The sequence below is a fragment of the Salmo salar genome, chromosome 11, assembly GCF_965601325.2.
Source record: "Salmo salar chromosome 11, fSalSal1, whole genome shotgun sequence".
NCBI lineage: Eukaryota > Metazoa > Chordata > Actinopteri > Salmoniformes > Salmonidae > Salmo > Salmo salar.
In genome coordinates, this window is record NC_138301.1 from 20,187,320 (window position 1) to 20,200,146 (window position 12,827).

At 42.9% G+C, this 12,827-nt stretch overlaps 1 protein-coding gene across 1 annotated transcript; it reads left to right on the plus strand.

The window, feature by feature from the left end:
* Positions 1 to 7,061: 7,061 nt before the first annotated feature.
* On the plus strand, positions 7,062 to 9,778 carry LOC106562087 (cytochrome b5). Its single transcript, XM_014126650.3, has 5 exons — positions 7,062 to 7,416; positions 7,832 to 7,960; positions 8,130 to 8,156; positions 8,266 to 8,297; positions 8,431 to 9,778. The coding sequence occupies exons 1-5, from the start codon at positions 7,246 to 7,248 to the stop codon at positions 8,519 to 8,521; spliced, it is 450 nt and encodes a 149-aa protein (XP_013982125.1). The 5' UTR covers positions 7,062 to 7,245; the 3' UTR covers positions 8,522 to 9,778.
* Positions 9,779 to 12,827: the final 3,049 nt, after the last annotated feature.

A 12,827-nucleotide genomic window follows, 5' to 3' on the forward strand; every position in this document is an offset into this window, starting at 1 on the left:
TCAGTTCTTCCTCTTAACAGAAAATGGAACAATTGATGCGACTGAGGAGTAAGTTGGCAGCATCAGCTTGACCTTGTAGTGCCATCTAGTGTTCATGCATATTGGCCTACCGATATGTACAGTAGGTTCCACAATGTGTGATGTGATCATATGGCTCTCTCTCAACACCTTTATGGTGACAGTCGGTTGTAAGAACTGAAGTAAAACTCAGACAATAATGTATAGATTTATAGAAAAATGTCTAATCTGGTATCCAGCCTTCCAGTGAACAGGTAAACTCCATGTAGCTGGAGTTATGTCCATGTCCACCTGCTCTTTTGTCATCGTTTCTCTTTGTCTACTTGTCACATTCTGTGGAGTGGTCATCATGTTTTATGTTTGTGCCACACCTGATTATGATTGATGAGTCAGTGACTGTTGATCTGTACCATCTGTGGTTTGCTGGGCATGGGCACACTCTCCACGAGTGCTCTTGTTGGGACTGTAGGCGGCAAAGCTTTTATTTCAATAACCACCCGCTCCTCATCAGGGAAGTGCCTGGAGGAAGGAAGGCATTATTCAGTGTGTGGCCACAGACCATTTTGTATTGTGCCATGGAATGACTGTTTAAGAGAACAATGAATATGAGTGGGTGGCCTGTGACCACGTTACTTTCTGTGTTTATGTGCCACCCTCCTCCCCCAAAGTCATTAGGTATTGGATGTGAAAATGAATGAATTGAGACAGCTAATTGAGACAACAGCTCTCCTAAAAGTTCTGTAAAGGTGAAAGTAATATAGTTAATTAATTTGTAAGAACAGAGAAATAGTTACTTGAGTTGTCACACAAATGCTTATCTAAATCGGGCTTACTTAACCCATTACTTTCATTCTCAATGGCAATTCATGGGAGTTACTTGGTTCAACATGATATTAAACAACCTATCTGCTGGAGATTAGGGGAATGTGTTATTTAGAAATAAGTGCTCCATGACTGAGACTGTGTGTGTGTGTAGAATGGAGCTTTCTGACCTGTCTGTGACAGGCTGAAAATAAGTAGAATGTTGTCTGTGCCCTGAATATGGGCAGCAAAACACTTGCTTCATACAATTGATCTGTGGTGCTGTTGTTCATACAATAGGGTCACTAAGAATAAAAGCCTGCCAACAGAAGTCACATTACACAGATCTCACAGGTCTCAGCTGTACTCTGCTCACCAACGTGAAGATCACAGTGGAAATGCCAGATGTCAAAGGTTCATATCATCATTCTCACAATACTTTAACTAGTTTGTTGAATTTAGTAAAAAGGTGGTGGTTGACTAGGGGTGGACTGAATTTATGTCACAACACAGGGTCATTTTTAAGCTATGAAAATATACTTGATGGAAAGATAGGTCAGATGAAGTGCGGTCTTCCATACACAAATCCCAGGGGGAGCAGGTACTCTACAAGAATATGAAACGTCTTATCATGATTCCGCTTGCAGCCAGTCAGCTTCTAGACCAATATCTACCTGCCTTGAGGGCAGGTCTAATTGCACAGATTATGTCTTTGGGGACACCGGGATGCCTTGTTTCCCCCTAGTGAGAGCAATTCGTCTGTGAGGGCGAGGACAAGACAGGGGTATTAATGACACACTGTTCAGCTGCTGGCTGGCTTCAAATGTTGCTCACTCTGCTGTCACTCCCCTCCCTTCTGTTATCGAAGTGTCTAACACGGGCCCCCTGAGATGTGGCTACAGCTCGAGAGATAACTCAGACCCCTCCCAAAAGATATTCCCCGGTTGTAATTTTACTCTACATTAGAGTAGATATTTTCAGGGGAGATCTTTCGTATAAGAGGTTGATGACACATGTTTCTGTTATTGGTTGATATTTTGTATGTATGGTTTGGCACTGACATTCTTACACATTTCTTCATATCATGCCCTACAGATGTAGGATCTTAATTTGATCACTCTTTTGTTGCTGAGAATTTTCCTGCACAGCAGGAAATGCAAACTTGTGGTGTATTCAAAGTTTGTAATTCCCACTTTAAAATGTCAGACTTGATTTGCTCTAATTAAAAATGTATCAACCTCTACAAAAAATGCAATTAATTGTAATATAAATAATAATTCACATTTCCTGTTGCTGCAGGATTATTTTCCTGCTGTAGCAAACTAGCTAAAATGAAGATCCTACATCTGTACGTATATTAAATAGTGCAATGATGACCCAAGAGGGACCTCAGTGAACAAAGCAAAATAAATCCAAAAGTTCAAGGTTTGGTCTTTAGTTTAGACACAGGTGCCAAAGGGTATTAACTTACTGCCATCTTGTGGAGCATGTGAAGATCACCATTTTTGTTTTGTTTTGTAGCATTGTTGCAAACGGTGGGGCAGGTGAAGCAAACCTGGGTCACTGGCGTGGAAGGCAAACACCCTACACACCGCGCCAATAGGGTTAACATACTTGGTGGGAATTATAACGTGGCTCATACATTATAACATGGATTGCAACACTGCTTCCTTTCGAACGAGAATGCACGTCCCCGTGCTTCGACATTCTTTCAAGCCCCTTCACACGTCTGCCCATGCGTTCTGATGGCCTCGTGGCCGCCATCCCACTTCTGACACCAATGCAGTGAATGGCAGGGAAGCGAACCCGGGTCACTGGCATGAAAGGCAAACATTTTATGCATCGCGCAAATAGGTAACCAACTAGGTGGGAATTGTAACGTAGCTCGTATTGCAAGGATTGCTACAATATATTTATAGGATGAAATGCATGATGTAAGTGGAAGTATTTCCTGTTTTCTTGAAAATTACATGACGTTTTATGAATTCCTATTCAGGTTACTACATTATCAGCTGTTATTAGTTCAAACTCAGAGCAATGTTTGCTTGGGGTTGTCTATATTGGTGATGAGATGACAGTAATGCACGACATCTGTGTGTATGTTATCAGGCAGGCCTGATAAAAACTCTCTGCTACACTCCTGTCAGTGCCCCCCTTATCCAGCATATCAATGTTGTACATGTAGCCTCCCACTGCCTCCTTATCACTGGATGCAGAGAAACATAGTACACTGAACAAAAATATAAACGCATGTAAAGTGTTGGCGTTATAGGCCGTCATTGTAAATAAGAATGTGTTCTTAACTGACTTGCCTAGTTAAATAAAGGTTAAATAAAAATAGCAAATGTTTCATGAGCTGAAATAAAAGATCCCATACATTTTATATAAGCACAAAAAGCTTATTCTCCTTCAAATTTTGGACACACATTTGTTTACATCCTTGTTAGTGACCATTTCTCCTTTGCCAAGATAATCCATCCACCTGACAGGTGTGGCATATCAAGAAGCTGATTAAACAGCATGATCATTACACAGGTGAACCTTGTGCTGGGGACAATAAAAGGCCACTAAAATGTGCAGTTTTGTCAGACAACGCAATGTCACAGATATCTCAAGTTTTGAGGGAGCGTGCAATTGGCATGCTGACTACAGGAATGTCCACCTGAGCTGTCGACAGATAATTTAATGTTCATTTCTCTACCATAAGCCATCTCCAACTTCGTTTTAGAGAATTTGGCAGTACGTCCAAACGGCTTTACAACCGCAGACCACGTGTAGTCACGCTAGCCCAGGACCTCCACATCTGGCTTCTTCACCTGCGGGATCGTCTGAGACCAGCTACCCTGACAGCTGATGAAACTGAGGGTTTGCACAGAATTTCTGCACAAACTGTCAGAAACCGTCTCAGGGAAGTTAATCTGTGTGCTATTGTGTGTGTGTTTTCACGTTATTTGTAACTTATTTTGTACATAATGTTTCTCCCACCATCTCTTATGACCCAAAAGAGCTTCTGGATATCAGGACGCGAAGGATTTACTTCAGACACAGGACAAGGCCCAAATCCCCATCATTCGCATGAAGAAGAGACAGAGTGGGTAATCCGAGTGGGTAATCTGCCTCTACCATCAGTCCTATTAACCAATGTGCAATCACTGGATGTGCTCCGATCAAAACTATCCTACCAACGGGACATTAAAAACTGTAATATCTTATGTTTTACCAAGTCGTGGCTGAACGACAACATGGATAACATACAGCTGGCTGGGTTTTCCATTCATCGGCAAGACAGAACAGCTGCCTCTGGTAAAACAAGGGGTGGCGGTCTGTGACTATATGTAAATAACAGCTAGTGCACGAAATCCAATATTAAGAGGAAGTTTCAAGATTTTGCTTGCCTGAGGTAGAGTATCTCCATGATAAGCTGTGGACCACACTATTTCAGCTAGTGCACGATATCTAATATTAAGAGGAAGTCTCAAGGTTTTGCTCACTTGAGGTAGAGTATCTCCATGATAAGTTGTGGACCACACTATTTACCAAGATAGTTTTTATCTATATTTTTCGTAGCTGTCTATTTACCACCACAAACCGATGCTGGCACTAAGACCGAACTCAACAAGCTGTATAAGGCCATAAGCAAACAAGAAAATTCTCATCCAGAGGCGGCACTTGTAGTGGCTGGGGACTTTAATGCAGGGAAACTTAAATCTGTTTTACCTCATTTCTACCACCATGTGCAACCAGAGGGAAAAAAACTCTAGACCACCTTTACTCCACACACAGAGACGCATACAAAGCTCTCCCTCGACCTCCATTTGGCAAATCTGACCATAACTCTATCCTCCTGACTCCTGCTTACAAGCTAAAACTAAAGCAGGAAGTACAAGTGACTTGCTCAATACGGAAGTGGTCAGATGATGCAGATGCTAAACTACAGGATTGTTTTGCTAGCACAGACTGGAATATGTTCCGGGATTCTTCCGATGACATTGAGGAGTACACCACATCAGTCACTGGCTTCATCAATAAGTGCATCGATTACATCGTCCCCACAGTGACCGTACATACATACCTCAACCAGAAGCCATGGATTACGGGCAACATCCGCACTGAGCTAAAGGGTAGAGCTGCCGCTTTCAAGGAGCGAGACTCTAACCTGGACGCTTATAAGAAATCCTGCTATGTCCTCTGACGAACCATCAAACAGGCAAAGCGTCAATACAGGACTAAGATTGAATCGTACCAAACCAGCTCCGATGCTCATCAGATGTGGCAGGGCTTGCAAACTATTACAGACTACAAAAGGAAGCACAGCCGTGAGCTGCCCAGTGACACAAGCCTACCAGACGAGCTAAATTACTTCTATGCTCGCTGAAGCATGCATGAGAGCACCAGCTGTTCCGGACGACCGTGTGATCACGCTCTCTGTAGCCGATGTGAGTAAGACATTTAAACAGGTCTACATTTACAAGGCCGCAGGGCCAGACGGATTACCAGGACGTTTACTCCATGCATGCGTTGACCAACTGGCAAGTGTCTTCACTGACATTTTCAACCTCTCCCTGACCGAGTCTGTAATACCTACATGTTTCAAGCAGACCACCATAGTCCCTTTGCCCAAGGGTAACCAGGGTAACCTGCCTAAATGACTACTGACCCATAGCACTCACATCTGTAGCCATGAAGTACTTTGAAAGGCTGGTCATGGCTCACATCAACACCATTATCCCAGAAACCCAAGACCCACTCCAAATTGCATACCGCCCCAACAGATCCACAGATGACGCAATCTCTATAGCACTCCACACTGCCCTTTCCCACCTGGACAAAAGGAACACCTACGTGAGAATGCTGTTCATTGACCACAGCTCAGCGTTCAACACCATAGTGCTCTCAAAGCTCATCACTAAGCTAAGGACCCTGGGACTAAACACCTCCCTCTGCAACTGGATCCTGGACTTCCTGACGGGCCGCACCCAGGTCGTAAGGGTAGGTAACAACACATCTGCTACGCTGATCCTCAACACGAAGGCCCCTCAGGGTGTGTGCTCAGTCCCCTCCTGTACTCCCTGTTCACTCATTACTGCATGGCCAAACACGACTCCAACACCATCATTACGTTTGCAGATGACACAACAGTGGTAGGCTTGATCACCGACAACGATGAGACAGCTTATAGGGAGGAGTTCAGAGACCTGGCCGTGTGGTGCCAGGATAACAACCTCTCCCTCAACATGATCAAGACAAAAGAGATGATCGTGGACTACAGAAAGAGGAGGGCCGAGCACGCCCCCATTCTCATCGACAGGGCTGTAGTGGAGCAGGTTGAGAGCTTCAAATTCCTTGGCGTACACATCACCAACAAACTAACATGGTCCAAGCACACCAAGACAGTTGTGAAGAGGGTACGACAAAGCCTATTCCCCGCAGGAGACTGAAAAGATTTGGCATGGGTCCTCAGATCCTCAAAGGGTTCTACAGCTGCACCATCGAGAGCATCCTGTCGGGTTGCATCACTGCCTGGTATGGCAACTGCTCGGCCTCCGACCGCAGGGCACTACAGAGGGTAGGGCGTACGGCCCAGTACATCACCGGGACCAAGCTTCCTGCCATCCAGGACCTCTATATCAGGCGGTGTCAGAGGAAGGCACTAAAAATTGTCAAAGACTCCAGCCACCCTAGTCATAGACTGTTCTCTCTGCTACCGCACGGCAAGCGGTACCGGAGCGCCAAGTCCAGGTCCAAGAGGCTTCTAAACAGCTTCTACCCCCAAGCCATAAGACTCCTGAACATGTAATCAAAGGGCTACCCAGACTATTTGCATTGCCCCCCCTTCTAGCTGCTGCTATTCTCTGTTATGATCTATGCATAGTCACTTTAATAACTCTACCTACATGTACATATTACCTCAATTACCTCGACACTGGTACCCCCTGTATATAGCACCTCTATTATTATTTTACTGCTGCTATTTAATTATTTGTTATTCTTATCTCATACTTTTTGGTGGGGTATTTCCTTAATACTGCATTGTTGGTTAAGGGCTTGTAAGTAAGCGTTTCACTGTAATACCTGTTGTATTCGGCGCTTGTGGCAAATACAATTTGATTTGATTTGATTTGACGTGCTAATTGACGAGGTCTCGTGATCATTCAAAGGTCAGCTGTGATTGGTTACAATTCTACAACGTTGCCTTTCATTGGTTACTTGTCTAAAATGTAATACACGTTAATTGGAAGGTGACATCGGAATGAAATCATTGGTCCTTTCCTTTCCATATGCCGGTTCAAAAGGGGGAAACCGTGGCTTGCTGTGTATTTTCCTACGAAACACAGGCATTTGGATACACGAGCCTTCATTCGTTCTCATTAACGTTGGATAATCGAAGTGCATAGCCAAGGGACTTAGCGTGTTAAACTAGACAGAATGGCCGAGGAAATTAACGATAACATGGACGTGACTCACACAGCAGAAGAGACAGCAGACAGCGATGTGACATACTACACCTTGGAAGAAGTAAAGACTCATAATACGACCACGGACGCATGGCTTATCATCCACGATAAAGTGTATAACGTCACCAGTTTCTTGCAAGAGGTAAGCTCAAAATACCACCTTTACTAGCTAACGTAACACATTAACTACGACATTACTAGGTAACTAAAATCTCGGTCTTTTCAATCTTTCATGTGTTACATTATCACAGCTGTATTTGTGAAGTAAAGCCACACTAAGATTTGTTTACCTTCAAAGAGTAAGCCTGCCAACAAAGGTAAATAGAGCTTTAACCATTATGATGACGCAATCTATCCCAATAATGTCAATACGTAATCATTTGAGGATATCAGAGAATTCAGAGTTTTATTTAACACTTATCATATTGACATTTAGGTCGACATAAGCAAGCCATCCATGTCATGTAGGACATGATATGCTACAGTTGTGTAGTGTGATTACATTCCAACTGTTGGTAGTGACAGATCATGATGAAAGTAAGTCTACTTGTTTCCAGCATCCAGGAGGAGTGGAAATTGTGATGATGGAGGCAGGTGCAGATGCCACAGCGAGCTTTGAGGCTGTTGGTCACTCTCCAGATGCCAAAGAAATGCTCATCCAGTTCTACATTGGGGAGCTCCAGATGGTAGAGATTGCTTTCTCTCAACTGTTGAACTCTCAATCATTACAAATTTGTTTGTTCACAAGTGTCTTTGAAACAGTTCTCAATTAATGATGGAACAAAAACATATCTGTGGCATGATTTTAATCGGATTGTAAAAGTGTATAAATGATTATTTCACCTTGTCTTTTAGGATGACCGGAAGAAGGACGGTGCAAAGGTAAAGTATTCAAGTTAATGTTCTGTAAAAATGTTTTATAATGTTATACCTAGTTTGCTAATGCTAAGTCTTGAACTTTGTTTAATCAACAACAAAAATTCTCCCACAGGAAAAATTAATATCAACTAAAGATGGCTCCAGGTCAGTCATAAGTGATAAGAATTTGATTATTCCATTTGCATTGACTAAGTATTCTGTCTCCTAATCATTCTTCACTGAGTTTTTTTGTTGTTCCTTGGCTTAATGTTTAAGTGCTCTTTCTGTCTTTCTCTAGCTCGTGGATAACATGGTTGATGCATGCCATAGTTGCAGTTGTTGTGGGTATCATGCAACGATGCTACATGAAGGAGCGCAAGTCTTCCTGAGTCCTGATGCTGTCATCTCTTCTCATTCTTTCTGTTTGGAAGCCTTGACATGTTTGCCCAAACCCCCGTCACCCCCCCCCCCCTCCATTGAACACAACTTTTCAGAGGTGCGCCCCCACTCAACTCAGTGCCCACACCTTGCCCCTCGGCTTTCTTTTCTACACCTCATCCAACAGGCTTTGGGGTGAGATGCATCTGGAAACTTTCTGCCCTTAGTCTCTTTAAATTGGTTTCTAATCTATTCATATTGTTTACTCACTCTGCCTTTTGTAATACTTATTGTGTGGTGTCTTAAATTACTTAATATGCAAGTGATCTAATCTGTAATGTATATCTGCTTTGTGGGACTTTCACAGTGAGCTCCAAACTTATTTGGACAGTGAATTTTTTTAAAATAATAATATCTCTGTACTCAGCACTTTAGACTTTAAATGATACAATGACTATGCGGTTAAAGTGGTGGTGGGGGGGGGGTTGGTGTGTCACTTCACTGTCTTAATACTTTTGGAGCTTTCTGTGTTTCTCTCAATTTGTTCAGACCTGTTTTGTGGCTAACCCCACATCTGTTTGACTGTAGGTCTAGGAAGTAGAAATATATTTGTGTAGTAGAGCATAGCAACACAGGTTATGGGGTCATATCTATAAGAAATAATGCTGTTTTCTTATGGTGAAATCTGAATAGCATGTTTTTTAGGTTGAGTTACTTACTCCTTGTGAGTCTTAATTCTCAGACTGCTGCTCAGTATTTAATTTCTGGTGACTGAATAACACATCTGTTTGCTTGAGTGTACCTTGTCATGCAATTTGTCATTTCAAACTTAAATAATTGATTTAAACAATATGCCTCATTAAAAGTACTTCATTTATGTTCAGCTATGATTATTGCGTTGCATGCATCGACTGATTTACATTAGGCCTCGTTCTCCCAATCTACATTTTGCATTACAAAGACTTCACGCCATGTACAGTATTCTCTTGATGTATTGTTAAATTGATTATTTAAAGTGAAATGTACTTATCCCCATTTTACACTAAGCATTTATTTGGTGATACTATGCTTTAAACATTAAGTATGAGAATTGGTATGTATTCTAACCTGGATTAATTCTATTGCATTACACACATTGTGCAGGATATCTTTCACTTCCTATGCACATCCTTTAGCAAATAACAAATGCTGCCCTATAGTGAGTGAATTCTAACGATTGGATTAAAATTGTTGTACTCTTGAAGGCATAAAACACTGCTTTACATTGGTATTGTGTTAGCTGTTCATTTATTGTAGTGTTGGTCACGTGCCATTTTGAAATGTAAATTTGGATCTGTGGGAATTGTGTACTTGAAAGCATATGTGGATACCAATTTTGACTTGGTATATCAACAATATATTTCAGCTATTGCATGTTTCATATAAATGTTGCTATTCACTACTTGGGAAGCACCTGAAAACAATTTGCCCAGGACTTCATAATACTGATTTGTACATATAACCAACATATTCCATTTGGACACTTCAAAGACCAGTCCCATTTGAAATGATCGTTCCCGTCGGGTCTGACATTGCCCTTGTCATGCAAAGTAAAAGGCTGAATCGTGCTATCATTTTAAAACAATTACTTGAGTGACATGTTGCAATTTTATGCTATGCTTTTCATAGTACAGGGAACAATTTGAGAGGTGTAAGGATTTATTTTTTATTTTTTTTTAGTGATAGATCAGTTCATTCAGATATACGCAATTGTAATGAACCAGGGAGCAGGTCTCGAACCCTCGACCTTCAAGCCCGAAGTGCCGCAAAAGCATGATCGCCCTGCAGAGTCAATTTCTGCGCTTATAAACCCAGGGTCGTTATACTATGTAACGTCAATTACTGTCATTGACTGCCATTTCCTATAAAATTCTTAAGTTTTATCTGAAAATATTTTGAAAGCTGTATGATTTTTTAATTTTTTTTTAATTCCATTTAATAGCTACGGTCGGATAATGTTAAAAACAAATTCTGCAGATGAATCATCACTTAATTCAGTATACAGCATTTATGTAGTTCCTGCCTATATCTTGTTCTGCACAGAAGTAGATTGTTGGGAATCTGGATAGGACATTAGACAGCTGGAAGAAGTGCGACGGTGTGAAAGTGTAAGAATGGCACTGTTAAGATCAGAGATTTCTCTCCTGAGTATACACCTTTGTTCGAGGTGTACATCTCCAGATTACAAACCAAGTAGTCTTACTTATAGGTCTTCATGCTGTCTTGAGAACCTTGATGATCTCAAAATGGAGTCAGTCAGCAGATGTGAGCTCTGAAGTTGAGCCAGTCCAGCACAGGAGGTTGGTGGCACCTTAATTGGGGAGAGCAGGCTCGTGGTAATGGCTTGAGCAGAATAAGTGTAACGGTATCAAATACATCAAACATATGCGTTCTATGTTTTTGATGCCATTCTATTTGTACCGTTCCGGACATTATTATGAGCTGTTCTTCCCTCAGCAGCCTCCTGTGCAGTCCAGGATATAGTGGGCCTACATGTGGCGACAGGTGTGGTAGAGTCTTCCAACGTTTGCTCTGAGAATCCTACCAAAGATGATTTTGGAACGGTAGGAATGAGATTTTTGGAAAGAGTGGATTCCTGTTTTTTGGCTGACCCATATGTGTCAAACTGGGTTAAGGACAAACTGGGAATGGTTAGATCTGTGAAGGTTGTTTCAATTTTTTGTATATCTGCCTCCCAGAGGAAGCGGGCACTTCGAGTCATACGGTTTGGGCTCAACCTGTGGTGTGCTTTACTGTCCGGAGCAAGGTGCAACTAAGAGGGGTGATCAATGGGGTAGCATTGAGTGTAGCTGTTGACAAAATTGAAGGGAGTATGTGTGTGACGTCCACCGTTTGGTGAGACGTAGACCCAGTGGCAATGGCTAGTCTGAGAATACCCTGTCTGTCTTGTTGAGCTTTGACACAGAGCTTCTACCTGATCAGGTTAGGTTATATTTGCATTCTGTGAGGGTTCCGAACCCGCTTCGGTGTTTTAGGTGCCAAGGATTCAGACATGTTGCAGCAGTGTGTACAACCCCCCCCCCCCCCCCTTGGGTTGTGCCGTGGCGGAGATCTTTGTGGGCTATACTCGGCCTTGTCTTAGGACGGTAAGTTGGTGGTTGGAGACATCCCTCTAGTGGTGTGGGGGCTGTGCTTTGGCAAAGTGGGTGGGGTTATATCCTGCCTGTTTGGCCCTGTCCGGGGGTATCATCGGATGGGGCCACAGTGTCTTCTGATCCCTCCTGTCTCAGCCTCCAGTATTTATGCTGCAGTAGTTTATGTGTCGGGGGGCTAGGGTCAGTCTGTTACATCTGGAGTATTTCTCTTGTCTTATCCGGTGTCCTGTGTGAATTTAAATATGCTCTCTCTAATTCTCTCTTTCTCCCTTTCTTTCTCTCGGAGGACCTGAGCCTTAGGACCATGCCTCAGGACTACCTGGCATGATGTTCCTTGCTGTCCCCAGTCCACCTGGCCGTGCTGCTGCTCCAGTTTCAACTGTTCTGCCTGCGGCTATGGAACCCTGACCTGTTCACCGGACGTGCTTGTTGCACCCTCGACAACTACTATGATTATTATTATTTGACCATGCTGGTCATTTATGAACATTTTAACATCTTGACCATGTTCTGTTATAATATCCACCCGGCACAGCCAGAAGAGGACTGGCCACCCCTCATAGCCTGGTTCCTCTCTAGGTTTCTTCCTAGGTTTTTGGCCTTTCTAGGGAGTTTTTCCTAGGGAGTTTTTCCTAGCCACCGTGCTTCTTTCACATGCATTGCTTGCTGTTTGGGGTTTTAGGCTGGGTTTCTGTACAGCACTTTGAGATATCAGCTGATGTACGAAGGGCTATATAAATAAATTTGATTTGTGTAGAAGAGAGGTCCCAAGATGTGAGAAATGTGCAGGAGTGCATCGTCAGAGGGAGTGTACAGCTGGGATAGAGAAAGCACTGTGTGTCAACTGTGTGGGTGCCCATTCAGCTGGAGATCCAAAGTGCCCTGTGAGAGACAGGTTCAGATTGCCAGAGTTTGAGTGGGGCAGAACGTTTCATATGCTGAGGCAGTGAAGAGAGTAGAGGATAGCCTAAGGGTGAGTGAGTTGACTGGGAGGTCCCCAGTGAGTAAGCCTGAAGAGAGAGAGCCAGAGTAGAGCTTTTTAGTATGGTTGGATTTCTTGCGTTTATAGCCATGGTGATCAACTGCACTGATGGAGCGGAAATGAGAAGTGAGAGATTTTAGTGCCGAAGAGCTACAGGAAGTTTTGAGAGAAGGACCAAAG

What these genes read in the sequence shown, in the direction of transcription:
- LOC106562087 (XM_014126650.3), top strand. Translation starts at nt 7,246, where the DNA reads ATGGCCGAGGAAATTAACGATAACATGGACGTGACTCACACAGCAGAA. An exon ending in GGAAGAAGGACGGTGCAAAG is followed by an intron (nt 8,157 to 8,265) that starts GTAAAGTATTCA and finishes ATTCTCCCACAG; the next exon opens with GAAAAATTAATATCAACTAA. An exon ending in TCAACTAAAGATGGCTCCAG is followed by an intron (nt 8,298 to 8,430) that starts GTCAGTCATAAG and finishes GTCTTTCTCTAG; the next exon opens with CTCGTGGATAACATGGTTGA.